Source organism: Etheostoma spectabile, chromosome 13, assembly GCF_008692095.1.
Source record: "Etheostoma spectabile isolate EspeVRDwgs_2016 chromosome 13, UIUC_Espe_1.0, whole genome shotgun sequence".
Lineage (NCBI taxonomy): Eukaryota > Metazoa > Chordata > Actinopteri > Perciformes > Percidae > Etheostoma > Etheostoma spectabile.
This window is the reverse complement of record NC_045745.1, coordinates 10,797,149-10,815,321: the sequence shown is the minus strand read 5'-3', so window position 1 is coordinate 10,815,321 and position 18,173 is coordinate 10,797,149. Positions and strand designations below refer to the sequence as shown.

Below are 18,173 nucleotides of genomic sequence, written 5' to 3'. Positions count from 1 at the left end.
CTGACTGGCTAGTAGTCCTTACCTGGCTACCGCGCATGTGCGACCCTCAACAAAGATGGACTAGAAGTGAGATGTCTCACTCTGTAGCTAAAACAGACAGCTCAACACACAGGGTGAAAAGAGGAGCTGCAGCAACGTGCAGTACAACAAATAGATGGTGTTTTCTGAAAAGTAAACCACATAAAGCTATTCAGGTACAACCTCTAAATACAATTTATATATAATATAACAACTAAAAAAATACAATGATGAACCTGAAAAGGGGCATAATCTGAGCACTTTAAGTAAAAGTACTAACACCACACTGTAAAAGTACTTCACTACAAGTAAAAGTCCTGCATCCAAAACCTTTTACTTAAGTAAAAGTATGTATTATCAGCTAAATGTTGCAGACAAATGTTCCCTTTCAGTGTTTTCTTCTTCTATCTGATGTTTCTGGATTAATATTCCTGCTGCATTCATGTGCATGTTGCATTTTACTGCTGTAGATGTTTAAGGTACGTGCTCATTGTAACTTTTTTATATACTGTTGGGCCTAATTTTAACGAATAGACGTGCTAAGAAATCTTCTTGTGTAACTCTTCACCAGAAATCAAATACTGCACAAACTAGGGATGTCCTGATGGGAAAGTATCGGAGCCGATATCGGCATTTTTGACCTGATCGGGTATCGGCAGTTACCGCGATCACCTTACGACGATCATTTACTTCAGTAAAATCTACATCATAGTAGAAGTTGATTTTATGTGCGTTTTAGACAAAAATGCTAGCTACTCATTGTAAAATGCATTAGGCTGAAAACATCTTTTAATTCCTTTGTTCAGTAACTTATTTTTATAAATAACTTGTATAGTGCTTTTCAAGGACTCAAAGCTCTGTTCTCTAGTATCAGATCGGGACTCGGTAATCAGCAGATATTTAACATTGGGGGCCAAAAAATGTGATCGAGACATCCATAGTACGAAGTCTTCCTTTACTATTGAGACCACCTGGCTCTACATGACCCTGGTTGGTGTAAACTAGCCGTTTGAGTCCCAGGCATAATTTAATTTAGGTTTCTCCTGTGTTTTTGTTTTTTTAAGTGCTGTGCAGTGGCCTTTATCGAGAAGTTGGACGCCCAGTCTCTCAACCTTTCCCCAGAGGAATTTGAGCGCTACATGTCAGGCCAAGCCTCGCCGCGATGCACCAGCTCGGAGGGGGACTGGGCCCACGCCGACCCGGCACCGACCGCCACCAACCCGGCCCTGGCTCAGCTCAATCACAACCTGGAGGTGCTGTCGGGCCTCAGCAGCCGGCAGGAGACGCTGATGGAGGCCGCTCGCAGCCTGCAGGCCGACCTCCTCGCCTGGCCCCAGAGCGTGCAGCGGGAGGTCAACGGCATCCTGGAGAAATACCCGCTCGAGGTTCTGTCTCGCACCGTTTCCGCCATCGATGCCAACAACGTGGACAATGACAACCTGCCACCGCCCCTCACGCCCCAGGTGTTTGCTGGGTAGTGGACAAAAAATTCACAAACCGCGACGGTACTCCTGCTTTTGAAAAGGCAGCTTTTTGAGTTTGATGGTAACATCCCATATGCACTTATCTAATAATAATAATAATAATAATAATAATACAATTTATTTAAATGCGCCTTACTCGGCACTCATGGATAAATCTGCTTAATAGTTTGGAGCTTCTTCTGCACTTCAAACGCCCGGTCACACCACTGTTTGTAACAGAGAAATTTTGCAGCAAAATCTGATAATTTTTATGAAATCGCAGCGATTATAAGGGGCAAAATAAATCTGCATGAATCCCGTTCAGCAATTGCAAGTTGTTTGGACAGTGCAGAGTTTTGAGTCTGAGAATCGAGAGTCCAAAATGACAATAATGCAGCTTATTAATTGTGTTCAGCGCTCAAAAGTAACAAAGCACCTTTATGTAAGTTCTGTACAATTTTGAGGTGCTTGTAGATTACTTGAACATTTCATTTTATGCTACTTTACACTTATACTATACTGTATACGTCACTACATTTTAGCGGTAAGGCACTTTTACTCCAATTAGTTTATTTGGTAAACTTAGTTACTTATTAGATTTAGATTAAAAACACAAAATATAATCAACTGATGAATTAGGCTGATTATTATAGGTTAAAGTACCCAGCTGTAATTAAAGTAATTACAATGATCTCCACCTTTACCAGCTGCAACATTAAACACATTAACGCATCACACATAATTAAATGATATAATGTGTGTTATTCTGAAATGGGACATACTGCAAAATGAGTACTTTTACTTTTGACACTTTAAGTATGTATATTCCTCTGAGACAGGAGTACAAATATGTGTCTTATATAATCTGTGTGAACGCATTGCCAGTTAGCATGGAGAGCTTAGTTTTCCTTCAGTAACTCTTTGTTAAACGAAGCAACGCACTGGCACATTAGCAGCTACAAAGACACACACACACACACACACACACACACACACACACTTCCAGCCACACGGCCGCTTTCTGGTGTGACCGAGTCTTTACGGTTATTGATTGTCTGTAAAGTAGAGCTGGGCGATAAGTAGAAAATCAAGTATCCTGATAGTTTTAACCAAATACCTCAATATCAATATTGTGGCGACACTGTACTGTTGACTATTGGTGCGTTCACAAAATATGCACACAATGAGATTTTTGATAAATAATCATCAGTAATGTTGATTATAACCGTGGTTCAAAATTAGCACCATCTACTCGCCAAATGCTGGTAAACTAATAATAATAAATAAGTGGCTGGTAGATTTACTTCACTCAGCAGCCAACAAAACAATGGGAATCTAGTCAGTGGCTAGTAAAATATGAACATCCACTAGCCATTTGGCTGGTGGAAGAAAAAGTAAATTTTGAACCTTGATAATAACTATGTGGCTAAAGTTAAATGAAATGAAACAGCTTGAACAGTCGCGTGTGTTCGGAAGATTACATCACTTTACTGTAATGCAGCCTTTTAAAATCAGGAGAAGACATATCATAATATATATATATATATAATATATATAAGACATATCAGGATATTACAATATCCAAAGGACGATATCTAGCCTCATTCATCGTTATTGATATAAAATCTAAATATTGCCCAGCCCTACTGTAAAGATCTCCACTTCACTGCTGAGCTTTCATCACAGTCGCTTATTGACACTTATTGATAATCTGCTCCATATTGGTGTGTATGTTTAGGGCCATTTGGACTTTTTTTTTCCTCCTTTTTAATCATTTCCCCCCCCCCCCCCTTTTTATATTTCCCCCTTTTAAATTTAATTAGTTTTTGTTTATTTAACATTTCCCATTTTTTATATTTCCTTGATTGCTTTCTCCATTTTAAATTCTTTTCCATTTTTATTTATTGTCCTTTTTTTATTTAAGTCTTTTTTTTTTTGCCTTGATTGTTTAATAGTTTTCAAATAGTTTTTTTCCCATTTTAATTTATTTTCCTTTAAAAAAAAAGTTTCCCTTTTTTAATTCTTTTTTATTTTTATTTTTATTTATTTTTTGCTTTTTTCTCCCCAAAAAAAGTCTGACTTTTATTGCAACATTGTCCCTTTTCTTGCTGTGTGTGATATTTTGTGCAATATTTTTCTGCTGTAACACAGAGCCACACTGGAACATATATTTCTCATCTTCATAGAGAGGCCTTTGAAGTTTTTATTTTCTTAAACACACTGTTTGAACGTTGAACTGTTACAATTCACTGTATTTAGGCAGGCTTTTGCATTTTCACCTATATAATGAATTGGTGTTTGAACGTAAAATGCAAGCTCAATGAGACAAAACTATTAATAATGACCTTTGACTATTGATGTATTTTGTCACTGTGCGATGCACTACTGTCTGACATTGGGTGTAATAACATGCTGGTGGTGTCTGAGTGCCTGTTGAAACACTGCTGCCAAACCACTGCTGTTGTTCATTAGCTTGAAAATATTTTTAGTATTTTTATTCAGTGACTAGCATTGAATTAAAAGCACATAACAGCTTGTAAAAGGATTTATTACTGTAATGTTTCCTCACCCGGTTTTTGCCATGTGTGGTTTAATCCTGCCGGTGTCAGCTAGCTAACCCGTTAGCTACGGCTAATTCTTAAAGCTAACTTGGTTCTGGTCTCCCTGGTTATGCCTGAGGGTTTTACACATTGGCCAACCAGGAACAACCATTCCCATTCCATAAGGTTCTTATGCAATGCAAACGTTGGTCATATATATATATATATATATATATATACATATTTAATATCCAGTCTATGGTGAGAACATAGGCATGCGCTCCCGATGGTACGAGTCAGAAAGCTAACGCTATGCTAGCAGGATTCAGGGACAGTGTAACTTCCTTCTTGCAGCTTGTGTGCACCGAAAGTAGAAAGAGTCAAAGCCATCGGCTCTTATGTAATTATAATATAATTACATTGTTATAATTGGGGCTGGGTGCCGCAGGCAGGGGAGGGAAGTCAGGAAGTATTTATGGGATTTGTTGACAATACGAAAATAACAATACGAAATGTGATTTTACTACCAAAACTACTTAAAGCATATTAATGAAAAACTAACTTACTTTAAATCCAAGTGTACACATTTTGTGTTTATGATACCCTACAATTTCATCCATTAATGACAAATCTAGTTGAAATTGATCTTAATTTAATAAATGTTTGATTGTTTTCTAGCCTGTTGTCTGGTCTGGAAACTAAACTGTACTTTAAACTGCAAATCTTCAAAATCTTTAAAATGATATTAACTGCTTTTTTTCATTTGAGTGAAATAAAGAAGACAGAGAAATGAAACAAATGTTTTTTTGCTGACTGTTGGGGGGGTGGTGGGTACGTCCTGGAGACAGTGGACTTCTTCAGCGGTCGCAGTGTTGGAAGAAGTATTCAGATCCTTTACTGCAGTAAAAGAACTAACACCACACACATGGTTTCATTTCAATAACTGTTCAAAAAGGGTAGAAAAAGATAATAGGCTACTCGAGTAAATTACAAGTACTTCAAAATTGTAGTGAAAAGAGTGAATGCACTTACGTTAAACCTCTGGTTACTTACGGCTGGTGAAATCTGGCAACAGAGGACATAAATTAGGACATAAATGCAGACAAAAGCCAGATGTTACTGGTATTTTGGCCAGTGGGAGACGGGATGAATGAACCAGGCTGAAGAGGAATTTACTTTAGGGTGATGATTAGCAACAAGCAGACACAATCAGAGGGGCATGACGCGTCAACAACCGGTTCAGACGGATGGAAAGCAAGCTGGTGTAGCCATAGCTACGTCTCATGTCCCTTATTTGACAGCTACTCGACTCCTCGGTCATTGGAAGTTGTTCTGTCCCTCCTCGGTGAAGGTCGTCTCAAAGCTCTAATGTCCGCCATGAGGACACAGGGACCGACCATCGGTTGTTGTTGTTTTTTTGCTTTGGTTATTCTTTCTTTTACATTGACAACATGTGTATTGTATCTGCTGATGTATATTCTAATTCCCCTATGACAGTTTTGAATGTTGTTCATTTTTTGTCAATAAAAAAACAACAAATAAGGAGGGAGCATCGAGGAACTATAGCCGAGGATACACAAGCGAGAAGCTGTGCAGCTGAAGGAGTTGCTAACTCCACCCGTACAGCTGACGAATTCATGTGAAACTTCAGAGGAGAGGACGTCTCATTTGTGAGCAACAATGCTCCAAAGAAAAATTCCTCGTACGTGTCCTCATACCTGGCGAATAAAGCTGACTCTGATTCTGATTCTGATTCAAACACATTTGCTCGTTGCCTCTCTCCTTCAATGATTCCCTCACGTCTCTCCCTGGCCTCCTCGGTGGGACGGACTAAGACGCGAAGAAGGGAGACAAGTGGAGGAATCGCGGATACAATTCAAGAACTATGGGACGTGTCTTCGGCCGACGATCCACTTTTCCGGGTGCCATTTCCATTTCCCTCCGCTTTCTTTCTTTGTGTTGTAATTTTAAACTCCGGTGCATTTCTGAGGACTGTGGTTGGGTAAATCCGGACAGCTAGTTAGACTGTCTGTCCAATCTGTCCAAAAAGTTCCATTCTTGAGACTATTTTGCAGCGGCACCGTTGATCTGTCCGGCGTTAAGCGCCACCCACGACAATTGTGATAGGTTTAAAGAAATGTGAAACCAGAGCAGGTTTCTGTCCCATCCCAGAATGCTGTGTGGACTATGGACTGTGTGGATACTGCAAAGCGAGACCAGTAGCCTAAATACTGTGAGGGGTAATATGGGGAACAGGTGAGCAGGTGGAAAATCTGAGGACAGCTGGTGGGTGGATGGAGAAGGACGTGGGCCTGGGGGACGTGAGGAGTGGCTAAAAAACATGGAGCAGACTAAGTGAAATAAAAACAACGTTACATGTTCCAGATGTAGCTCAGCTGGAGCCACAAAAGCCTTTAATCGTATTTTCTCCCCATTTACTGTTACATGAACTCCAGCATTGAAAACATTGTTTGTGAACACAGAGTTTACCAAAAACAAAGGTTTTGAACAACTCACTGCAGCGGTTGGTTTTTACGTTATCCGCCATCTTGCCAGTCAAAAAGAGTCGATCTCCGAACCCGGATGAATCCATAAGAGGAAATTTCATTCTTATATGAGGCTCATTTTTCAACTATAAGGTCAGTATTGTTTTTCACTAACAACTAAATAAATTATCCATTTATTTATATGGAACCAAGCTTCAGGAGCTTCCCATCTGTACTCTCCTCCCTGTTACATTGCACGTAGGGTCAATCTTAATCTGATCTAATCTCAAATTTGACTCTGGTACATTCACAAAAAGACCCTAAATTGCATTTTGGCGAGAGTTAAGCCTTAAGTAGCCGACAATTAGGCACTCGAACTGTACTTTTCTGTATTTTCTTTTCATGCAACTTTCTATTTCTCTTCCACTACATCTCAACAACATTTCAATGTTCCAGCTTCAGCAAATTTTCTGCTTTTCCTTTTAATTTGTTTTAATTTGCTTTTTATTATTTTGAGTCTTGGTTTTTTAGTTATCTGCATTTTGCTTTAAATACTTAAATTACATTTTCCTTGATAACAATTACATCCCTTTACTTTGGTAACATCTTCAATGCATGAGTTTTACTTAGAGTAGTAGAGTATTTTTACAGAGCAGTATTAGTACTTTTACTTAGGATGTAAATACTTCCTCCATCACTGACCCACAGCTGTAAACAGGCTTTGTTGTGGAAATTCCCCTTTAAGTTAAAGCAACTTAAAGCTGTGGACTATAACTTGCACAACAAGTTTCTGTAATGTTTAATCCGATGACGTTATTTGTATTATATTTTTGAAGATGAGTGGCAGAAAGCTTTGGACCTCTTTTATCTCCAGTATGAACAAAAATACTCAAAGTACTCAGTAGGAAGTCATGGTTTCCCTGCAAGATGTTGCTGAAAAGAAGCAAAATGAGGGGCGTTAAATCATCTAGATTGCTTTATTTAACTTCTCATACATACTGTTCATTTGGCAAAAATAACACAAGTTTATGAGCAAAAATAAATAAGCTGTGTAACTGTTTTACGGTCCGGGTTGAAATGAATATATTGGTAATATAGTTTTGCATTAGCAGACCTTACTCCACAGCGCTGTGCAGTAGGGTCTGACCTGTATCTACACCACAGATGCATTGTGGGATAGGAGAAAAAAACCTTGCTCTGGGTTGTTTGCATTTCTTTAAACCAATCACAATCGTTTAAGCTCCGGATGCTGTGACGGTGGCTCGGCAAAATAGTCCCGGGTGGATCATTTGGACCCCGCAAACAAAAACACAACATGCAATATTAACTGAAGTTAACTGCTCACACAATACAGTAATGTGAGCTATTTAAATTAGCTGGATGCATGGTTAAACTTCATTTGCTTGCACCAGTGTATCGCAGCATGCACCACAGCAATCCCACCAGTCAGGCCCAAGCGTCCCAGTTAGAGAGCAGATGCCGTTAACATATTCTTTGGAAATCTTTCCAATCATTTCCCTAAAAGAAACAAGCATGCCCGCCTTGGTGCACGATCAAAATCTTCTCATAATAACATGACTGATATTTTACATAATAATATTGTAAAATATCCGTCACGGTAGATATTTCACTGCGGAACGAATACTTTTACTTGGATAATTTAAGTACATTATGCTGAAAACTTCTTTGGACTTCTTTTTTTTTCAGGAGTTTGAAAGTAAAGGATCTCAGCATTTCTCCCAACAATGAAAAACATTAATATGCAACAATCACTTAGAAAAAGTCTCAGCAAGTGCATAATATGCAATTTATTGGTTTTTTTTTATGATATTTTTAGGTGAAATGTAGTGATTTCTGGAGACTGAAACAACAACTGACTTTCTCCATCAGAGGCCTCCAATGTGCAAAAGTGAAGCGAAGCAGTTTTTAAAGGGCCGTTGTCTGAAGTCACCCAGCTGTAAACAGCAAGGCATGGCTTCTAAAGGACAGTGTGTAGTACTACCTTAAACAAACATTTAGCATGGGAAAGTATTTGTTATTGGTTTACACTAGTGTTTGCATCCATTGAGATGAATGTGTCCCTTATGACACTACAGTATATACACAATACAATATAAATTAACTGCAGATAATGTTAATACATGCTAATATATTTCTGAAAAACCAAATAATGAAAGCTTTATACATACAGTAAGGCAGAGAATATACAGAACTAACCTAAAAGAATGAGTATCAAACATCCGTCAAATATTCACACCACAACAAAACAAAAGAATTCAAAACATGGTCTAGTATATACAAAAATACTTATGCAAATGTCCCTAGGGATATTTATATAGAAAAAATAATAGGAATCTCATCAGGAGGACATCACATTATATTTGAAACATGCACTTCCCGCAGAGGACTTTCAGTTCAGCGGTGGGCCAAATGTCTAGATGTTTGGTTGTTTGGGTGCATGGGGGGGGGGGGTAACTGTGTGTCACTGAGAAAAAAAGCAGTTCCTGGTGCAAGGATACTTGGTCTACTGTGCTCATTGGTCCTCGATTCAGCACCTCAAACTCTCACCTGTTCTCCGCAAGCTTGTGTGTTACACGTACAGACGTACAGCGCACAATATTTTCATGTAAACTTTCTTCCCTCTATCACACTTTGGACTCACTCTCTAGGTTGGCAATGTCCCCATTCCTCTCAGTCTGCTGGATCAGCTCCTGGTTGTCCAGGCTGGTCTTGGTCTCCTGATCCTCCTGCACCAACTCTGGCAGCCCCTGTTGGCTCAGCTTACTGGCCAGTGACCAGGTGAGGGGCAGGCGGGCGCGGTTGGCCATGTCAGCGAGCTCTTTGGCACTGCAGGCGGGCGTGTTAGTTTCGTAGATATCGTGGAAGCTGTTGTAGTCCACCTCGTAGAAGCCGTCCTCCAGCGTCAGGACTGGTGTGAAGCGGTAGCCCCACTTGATCTCACTGCCGATGTAGGAACTCCTCGCCTGGCACGTCATGCCTGGAGACACAATGTGGAATATAGGTTGAAAAGAGCAGTGTGTAGGATGAAGTGGCATCTAGTGGGAGGTTGCAGATTGCAATCAATCCAGTCTTGCATTAGCAGACCTTACACCACAGCCCTGTAGAGTAAGGTCTGGCTACACCACAGATACATTGTGGGATAGGAGGAAAAAAAACCTCGCTCTGGGTTGTTTGCATTTCTTTAAACCAATCACAATCGTCCTGGGCGGAGCTAAGCTCTGGACGCAGAGACGGTGGCTCTGCAAAATAGTCTCTGCAAAATAGTCTCTGGAAGAGACTTGTTTTGGTGGAACGTTTGCACCCACAAAGAAAACGCCACATACAATATTAAATAAAACTAGAAAATTCCACAGAAATTTTATACAGTGTTCCTACTATTTGATGCACATCCTATTAACAATAAAACTAAAAATAAATAATAATAAGTATGGGCAATAATGGTCATTGCGCCGATTGCTGCTATTGGAGCCCATCGGCACACTGAATTAACTGTTGACACAATACAGTAACGTGAGCTATTTAAATTAGCTAGATACATGGTTAAACAGCATTTACTCTTACCTGTGTATCACCATGTGTACTTCTACTATAGCAATCCCACCAATTGGTCCAAAAACACCCCAGTTAGAGAGTAAATGCCCTAAATCTATTCTTTGTAAATCGTCACAATGACTAATGTTTCCTGAAGAGAACATAACGCCGTCAAATGAACTGTCACTGATCCCAACTACAATCAATCCAATAGTTGAAATATTACAACTACAAGTGTGAACCTCATGGTGGTGCTACAGGAAATGTCAGAGGATAACCACAAGTACATATTCATCCTCTGGTCACCAAAGTCGGTAGGAGTCATCCTCTGTGGACAATCGATGTCTGTAAACATTCATTGTACTTATAATTCACATTCACATTCACCTTTTGCTCATTGTCTGTTGTTTGTGTGTTTACTTTTTCTTTTACTTTTTTTACTGGAAACTGCTGCTGCTGAAATAAGGAAATTTCCCCACTGTAAAATGAATAAAGCAATATCTAATTTAACATCATCTAATCTATAAAGTTTCGTGGCAGTTCATTTAATAGTTGTTGAGATTTTAAAGTGGTGGATCAACTGACAGCCGTACCGCTGGCATCGCTAAAAATATAAAATAAAATAAAAATTTAAAAATTAAAAATTTTCCATTAATTGACATTTTTAGTTTTGCAGTAAGTTTAAATTTTATTTAAACTTGAACAGAGTCAGGTTCTGTTCAAGGTTTCTGTCTCTTGAAAAATAAGTTTGTTGTCGCACCAAATGCTTGCTCTTTTGGGGAATTGTTGGGTCTCTGTAAATTATAGTGTGGTCTAGACCTACTTTATCTGTAAAGTGTCCTGAGACAGTGTCTGTTATAATTCAACACTATAAATAAAATTGAGTTGGGTTAAAAAAAAAAAAGACAGTATGACATGACATTGATACGGGTTGTATATGTATATGTACTGTGCAACACTTTAAAATCCACTGAATAACAATTACTGCACACATTATTCTAATCAATGCATAATAACATCACAAATACAAGATCTGACAGCTCACCTGTGGCCTCCACCATCCCCTCCAGAATCACAACGATCTCCAGCTCGTCCTTGGCCAGGTGGGCTTGGGAGATCTCCCAGAAGGGGCTGTCCTGGTTGATCTCATGGCAGATGATGAGCGGCGACACCAGGAAGAGCCTGTCATCTCCCGTGTTGTAACCCACATTTATGTCCGTCTGGTTCAGAGGGATGAACTCCCCTTCCTTGGTCTGCTTCGACTTGATGAGCTTGGCCCTGATCGAAGCCTCTACGATGTGCGAGTTTCGGAGGTCTCCGACTCTGAACATCAGGCACAGGCGTCCGTCTCTCATCGAGATGACCGCATTGGTGGAGAACACGAGTGTCTCGGCTCGCTTCTTGGGCTGTGAGATCTTAACAAACATGCAACCCACCATGAAGGCGTTGACGATAGATCCCAGCACTGACTGAATTAAAAGCAGAAGGATCCCCTCTGGACATTTGTCCGTGATGACTCTGTACCCGTAACCGATGGTGGTCTCTGTCTCAATGGAGAACAGAAAAGCTGTTACAAACCCATTAAGGTTATTGACACATGGAGTCCATTTGTTGTCTGCTAAATGTTCCAGATCACCCCGAAGGTATGCAATAAGCCACCACATGAAGCCGAAGAAGAGCCACGTCACGGTGTACACCAGTACAAATATGAACAGGTTGAGCCCCCATTTGAGATCTACAAGCGTGGTGAAAATGTCCGTCAGATAGCGGTACTTCTCCGTGACATTCCCGTGATGGACGTTGCACTTCCCGTCTTTCCGGACGTACCGCTGGATCTTCTTTTCCCGGTCCCTTTCCGCCAGCTGTTTAGGCAGGTTCTCACGAGCCTGCTTTGGCAACTTGGGCTGTTTGATGATGGAGGGGCTCTCCACATCCTGCTCCATGTGGTTTCTAGGTGGATTCAAGCCTTTAAGAGGAGAAACATGGTGGTGATTAGTAAATAGTTCAATTGCTGTGCTGTTGTTTCAGGCTTTGATCTGGAGATCTGTAGGCCAAGTATAAATTGCTCATGTAAGCTGTAAATCATGTTTATAACACTTTGCATATTATCTTAAGATATTGTTCATTTTTGTTCATTATATTGATGTATATTGTATGTCCCAGAGGAGGTTAAATATGGATGGCATATTCATTTCTGTTCTAAGAGCAGCAGCATGTAGCCTATGTTGTTAGCTTGTTAGCTAAATGAACCATGAGCTGTGTAAATGTAAATGTGCTGTATTTATATAGCGCTTTTCCAGTCTTAACAACTGCTCAAAGCGCTTTTTACATCTACAGGAAACATTCACCATTCACACACATTCATACACTGTGGCCGGGGCTGCCGTACAAGGTGCCACCTGCTCATCAGATACAACACTCATACACATTCACACTCCGATGCGCAGCACCGGGGGCAACTCGGGGTTCAGTGTCTTGCCCAAGGACACTTCAACAATGACTGCAGGGGCGGGGATCGAACCACCAACCTCGGCAGGCAACCGTTCTACCACTGAGCCACAGCCGCCCAAATGTGTGTGTGTGTGTGTGTGTGTGTGGGTGTGGGTGTGTGCCTGCAACGTCTTCTCATGAACGGGTTTGCATGATATGGTTCGAAAATGTATACACACCAATAAGGCGACTGATGCTGGTCACCTGACGCCGGACAGAGCTACGTGAGCTGTCGTTTCAGAGGCCGATGCCAATGAGTTCAGCCAACAAAATGTGAGCGTCGTGCTGCGACAACAGTTAAGTTTAGGAAATACTTGTGGTTTCGATAAAAACGTGTTTCCTGGGTAGGGGTGTGGGGGGAATCGTATCGCAATGTTTTCTGTGGCAAAACTGTATTGAGACACAAAAGCCAAGCATCGATCTATTATTTTAATATGTGTTGGTCATTTTGTCTGCTTGACAATCCCATTTTTACAGCAATAAATTAAAATTAAAGTGAGATGAACAAACAGAGAAATTGTTCTTTTTTTTTTTTAGATGCAACAGATGAAGACAAGAAACAAGAAGTTTTCTTTTGAAATTGGGAAAAATTTGAAGTTGGGAAAAAGGTAATGAATTGGAATTAATCGCAATCATATCGTACTGTGACATAAGCATCGTGATGATATCGTATCGTGAGGCCTCGGCTGATTCCCTCCTCCATTTCTGGGTGAAAGTCTTTTGTTTTACCCAGATAGCAAACTCCGCTTCCCGACTCAAAAGCGTTGCGTTCGATGTCCACAGCGTTCTTTAACAGCAGCATTCAATGTGGCCCATACGCCAATAAATACATTGAATAGATACAAATTACAGTGCTTCACTTTTCAGAGCATGGGTTGTGAGAACAGCCTGGAGTCCAGAGCAGTCCACTGACCAAACTGTTTGTCTATAGTACCAAAATTAAACCACTCAACTGGGAATATTGCCCTGTGGTGTCTGTCCATGACACAATGCAAGATCACACCTGTTACATGTGCATGTCACAACATGTACAGTCCAGTCTGGCCCCACCAGTGGAAAAATAAATAATAAAATAACAAAATGAATCCAACAACTGTGTGAAATACAGTATAACAGTCATGTGATGCCTCTGCAAAATCTCCTTTACTATCCACATTGCCTAAGCCCCCTATCAGTGTCTGCTTTTTTTTTATTTTTATTTTTTTTTTACCAACAAATGGTTGTGTCGAAGCTGGTCTGCTCTCCATTCACAGGAGAATATTATGAGCATGAGCAGGGCTGGTTTCCATGGCAACGCACAGCTCAGTCTACCCAAGTGCTCACAAAATAGCAGGAATGTGCTGGATGAGGCCGTCCAGCGTTGGGTAACATTTGTCTGTTTCATCTGGTTTCAGCGGCCTGAGGAGGAACATTGTACTCCTATCTGCTTTGTGTCATTCATGTAACATCTGTTTTTCTGTCTGATTTTTAAATATACATGTAGATAGATATTTAGCTCTAACACACGTGTGAATAGACACATAATTATAAATGTTTATTTAGAGCATGTTAGTTATGATGGTACTGACAGTAAAAAACCTACAAAAGCCAATACAATCAACAGCAGTTTTATTTATTAGTAATTTTATTTAGTTTTAATTTTAAGCTAATTTTCAGGTTTGCACTTGTGTTATGGTCTTCTACTAGAACATGTTTAGATGCTTTAATGTTCAAAAAACGTTTTATTTTTCTCATACTGTCTATCTGAAACGCTCTGTTTTAGCACCTGGCCCTTTAAGCCCCCTCCCCGAAAAACTCTAATTGGTCAGTGTTTTTGGATCTTCCCGATCTGCCCTCCTGGGGTCTCCTCGCCGTCATTGCAGCCAGGGAATGACTGTAAGGGTCGATTTTTTTTAATGGACAGGACAGCTAGGTGAGAAAGGGGAAGACGTAGGAAATCATTACAAGTCGGACTCGACCCCTTGACCTCTGTGTCAAGGCAAAAAAAAAAAAACATTGATATGTGCGCCCGCGCCACCAACCAAGCCAAGTCTATGTAGTTTAGTTGTGAGTTGTGTGCATTTCTTTATGGATTGAGAGTTTTTTGTTTAACCCTTGTATTGTCTTCACTTCCGGGACTCTCTCGTATTTCTCGGGTCTAATTGACCCGTGACTAATTTGGGGTTTAAAAAAAAAAAACTGAAATAAAATTTTACTTCAGAATCTATTAACAAATATTGTCTTTATCTCAATTTAAATTAATTAAGACAACAAATATGTTTAGGGAACGCAATCAGTCTCTACTAGCACACTATTAAACATGGAAGTGGGGTTCGTTTTTTGTCACAAGTAAATCTCATGTTAAAAATCCACCATGGAAACAACTTAAGTGTCATGTCCAGAATAGTTTTCTGAAGTGAGTCAGGAATACATGTTTATCACAGGAAATAAGGAAAGGCCGTTGATTTACAGGTAGAAAAAATGTGACTTGTACCATTTTTCTTCTTGTTAAAATTTGAAACGGGTCAATTTGACCCAAATACCACACAAGGGTTAATTTGTATATCCTGCACTTACTGCTATAGCACTTCTGGTTAGACCCAAAACTGCATTTCGTTGCCTTGTACCTGTACCTGTGAAATGACAATAAAGTTGAATCTAATCTAATCTAATCTAAAGTTTGTAGTTACGCCAGACCTGTCTCCACAGCGCTGTAGAGTAAGATCTGGCTACACCGCACATACAATCATGGATAGGAGCAAAAAAAAGGCTCTGAGTTGTTTGCATTTTCTTAAAACCAATCACGATAATCTCTAGGAGGAACTTGTTTTGGTGGAACATCTGCACCCTGCAAAAGAAAACGCCACATCCAATATTAACTGAAGCTAACTGTTCACACAATGCAGTAACGTGAGCCATGTAAATCAGCTGGTTAAAGCTGTGTGTCGCCGTGTGACATCACCCACAATAATCCCACCAATCGGTCCCAAAACGTCCCAGTTAGAGAGGAAATGCCTTCTTTGTAAATATTTACAATCACCATCTGCAAAACTTTCTATTTGCAGCGTGTAGCTCGCTCGCTCGCTTGAATTTAGTTTTTGTTTCCAGAGGTAAACAGAGTTAGAGAGCGGCAACATACAGAGAGCGGGAGGTTCTTCCTGACTAAGATTTGGATACTTTCATAATGTTTATGGAGCAGCTCAATCTACTACGTAGTACGAAAAAACACGGAAATCACACTTTTTTACAATATGGCACCTTTAAAGGTGCTTTGATAATGAAACAGGACGTTACGCGTTAAACACAGACGACATGAGTGAAAGTCTATGCTGCTTTGCACCCACTGTGCACCTTTAAGTAACCTCCCAAACTATGATGTCACTTCCTGAAAGTGGTCCCAGTGGAACTGTAGCTTTTAGTAAGGCGAGAAACTACAAACTATCAGGGAGGGAAATTACTTTAGGGACATGATGGACAGTAAATGATGAAAATGGCAAAACATAACTATAGTTAACATAAGTATAGTCTAATACATATTTAGTGGAAAGTTTAAAATGGCCTGTAAAACCATTTAAGGAAGGAATATTATTGTTTCATGGCTTATATTCTTGTAGAAGTGGACCCCGGGGCATGGTAATCGAGCACATGCAAAGGTAAAGTAAGAAAAAGTACAGTGTTTTCTTTATGTGCATTTATTCTATGTGGTAAAGAAGATCTTAATGTATAATTTTTATAGCAACATGGGCTCATATGACACAGGATAATATTCATGGCGACAGAAATGTAGTTTTAATCTTATATCTGATACACAGGCCACACACAGGGACTGGCTGTATTGGCCTGTTGAATCAAAGCCACCTGCGTTTTGGGATTTTTCACTAACTTTTTAATATCATTTTAGAGCAAAGCTCGGCTACATAATGTGGGAGCAAACTAACAGGAGGGAGGTTTCCTGGTGTCATGGAGACGGATGTGATCCAGATAAAATAACAATATAGCTTAATCTATTATTATTAATATTTCTTTGTATTGCCAGCTACGGTCCGTTTGTGGGGTCCTCCTGCGGGGACGAGGCCGCGGGCCTGCAGGCTCCTGCAGCCCGGAACATGGTCTCTAACCGGCTGCTTTGTCAACAGGAAGAAGAAGAAGAAGAAGAAGAAGAAGAAGAAGAAGAAGAAGAAGAAGAAGAAGAAGAAGAAGAAAACCCCAGCCATCTATAATTAATATTTATATCTACACGCGTTTTCTTAATCATTCTTAATTAATCTCTGATTCGGCATTCACTGTTATGTAACTCCCGCCCCCCCCCCCATATAACAGATGATGCATAACAAGCTACCAGGAAAAGGAAGGAAAGGTGCATCCATACCTTGTGCGGCAGATTCTCTCCCCGAGTCATCCTCAAAGCCGTTTGGGTCCCATGGAAACAACAATAGCCCTGCTGCGTTTTTTAGGTTGTGGTGATCAAGTCGCTCTCTCTGCGAAAACCGACTGAGAAATAGCCTCTAATTCCCTCTTTCCTCCATCCTCAACACAGAAAAGGCATCGGCTGTCAGCCTCCACCCACAGAGAAGGAGAGAGAGAGAGAGCGCGAGAGAGAGAGAGAGGAGACGGAGGGAGGAGAAGAGAGAGAGGGGGAGAGAGGGGAGAGGGGAGAGAGAGGAGAGGAGAGAGGAGAGGAGAGGAGGGAGAGAGAGAAGAGAGAGAGAGGGAGAGGAGGGAGAGAGAGAGGGAGAGAAGAGAGGGAGAGAGAAGGGAGAGAGAGAGAAGGAGGGAGAGAGAGAGAGAGGAGAGGGAAGGAGAGAGAGAGAGAGAGAGAGAGAGAGAGAGAGAGAGGAGGAGAAATGAGTGGTGATAAGATTGAATGCAACATAGCCTACTTATTGGCTACTTCCTGTTAAAGATCATGTATTAGGCTATTAATACAGGCAGCCCACTTTGAGTATTTCCAATTTATAGGAAATACTCATATTTATAGCCTTCTTCTACTCCCCCAAGGGAAAATAATTTTTACTCCACAACATTTGACACAGCTTTTCCACTGGTAACCCCCCCCCCCCAAAAACACCCACTTACATCTCTGGTTGGGAATCACAGGTGCGATAACTCACGATACGTTACACATCTCACGATACCGATGATATCAGGATGCAGCAATTCTGCTATAATCAATATAATACAATACTATAATGATACAACACGATATCGCCCTATGAATACAAAATGCCGGTAAAAAGGTTGAGTGCAGGTTTATCTCTTTAGTCACTGCAGGTGTGCAAAAGTGTTTCAGTCTTTTAATTAAAATTACAAAACTATGGAGCAACTATGGGTCCAGACTTTTGGACTTATAGACATATCAGGGGCATGTGTTGATACACGATCCGCCCTGCGCATGTGCAAGATGTTCGCACATGGGCAGATGATATCATGATGAACGCGGATTAACGACACTGCACGATCTGTTCGCATAGACAGTTAAAGAAAGTCTGTTCGTCCCCACCGAGAGCCAACGTTAGTTTAGCTAACAGCTAATTCGGCTATAACCGCTAGCTGAGACATCGTGTAACAAAAAAGACCCCCAAAACTGAAAATAGCTGTCAGTTCTACTTTACTTGTGCTCATTTAAAATACAATCACTCAATACT

At 40.5% G+C, this 18,173-nt stretch overlaps 2 protein-coding genes across 2 annotated transcripts in view; one reads left to right on the top strand and one right to left on the bottom strand.

The window, feature by feature from the left end:
* The window catches only part of rabgef1 (RAB guanine nucleotide exchange factor (GEF) 1), a 12,964-nt gene extending 8,424 nt beyond the window's left edge, over positions 1–4,540 (top strand). Inside the window, exon 9 of the mRNA XM_032534677.1 lies at positions 1,083–4,540. Within this exon, the coding sequence (XP_032390568.1) occupies positions 1,083–1,496 (414 nt within the window). The 3' untranslated portion in view covers positions 1,497–4,540. The remainder of the gene's footprint in view (positions 1–1,082) is intronic.
* Positions 4,541–8,290: 3,750 nt separating this feature from the next.
* Positions 8,291–17,163, bottom strand: kcnj6 (potassium inwardly rectifying channel subfamily J member 6). Its single transcript, XM_032534683.1, has 3 exons — positions 16,898–17,163; positions 11,105–12,025; positions 8,291–9,505 (listed from the first exon to the last, which is right to left on the bottom strand). The coding sequence occupies exons 2-3, from the start codon at positions 12,000–12,002 to the stop codon at positions 9,153–9,155; spliced, it is 1,251 nt and encodes a 416-aa protein (XP_032390574.1). The 5' UTR covers positions 12,003–12,025; positions 16,898–17,163; the 3' UTR covers positions 8,291–9,152.
* Between the last annotated feature and the right edge of the window lie 1,010 nt (positions 17,164–18,173).

Excerpts from the sequence above, each read along its gene's own strand:
- kcnj6 (XM_032534683.1), bottom strand. The coding sequence starts at position 12,002 with ATGGAGCAGGATGTGGAGAGCCCCTCCATCATCAAACAGCCCAAGTTG. Across the intron at positions 9,506-11,104 it reads GGGGATGGTGGAGGCCACAG|GCATGACGTGCCAGGCGAGG; the intron begins GTGAGCTGTCAG and ends TTGTGTCTCCAG.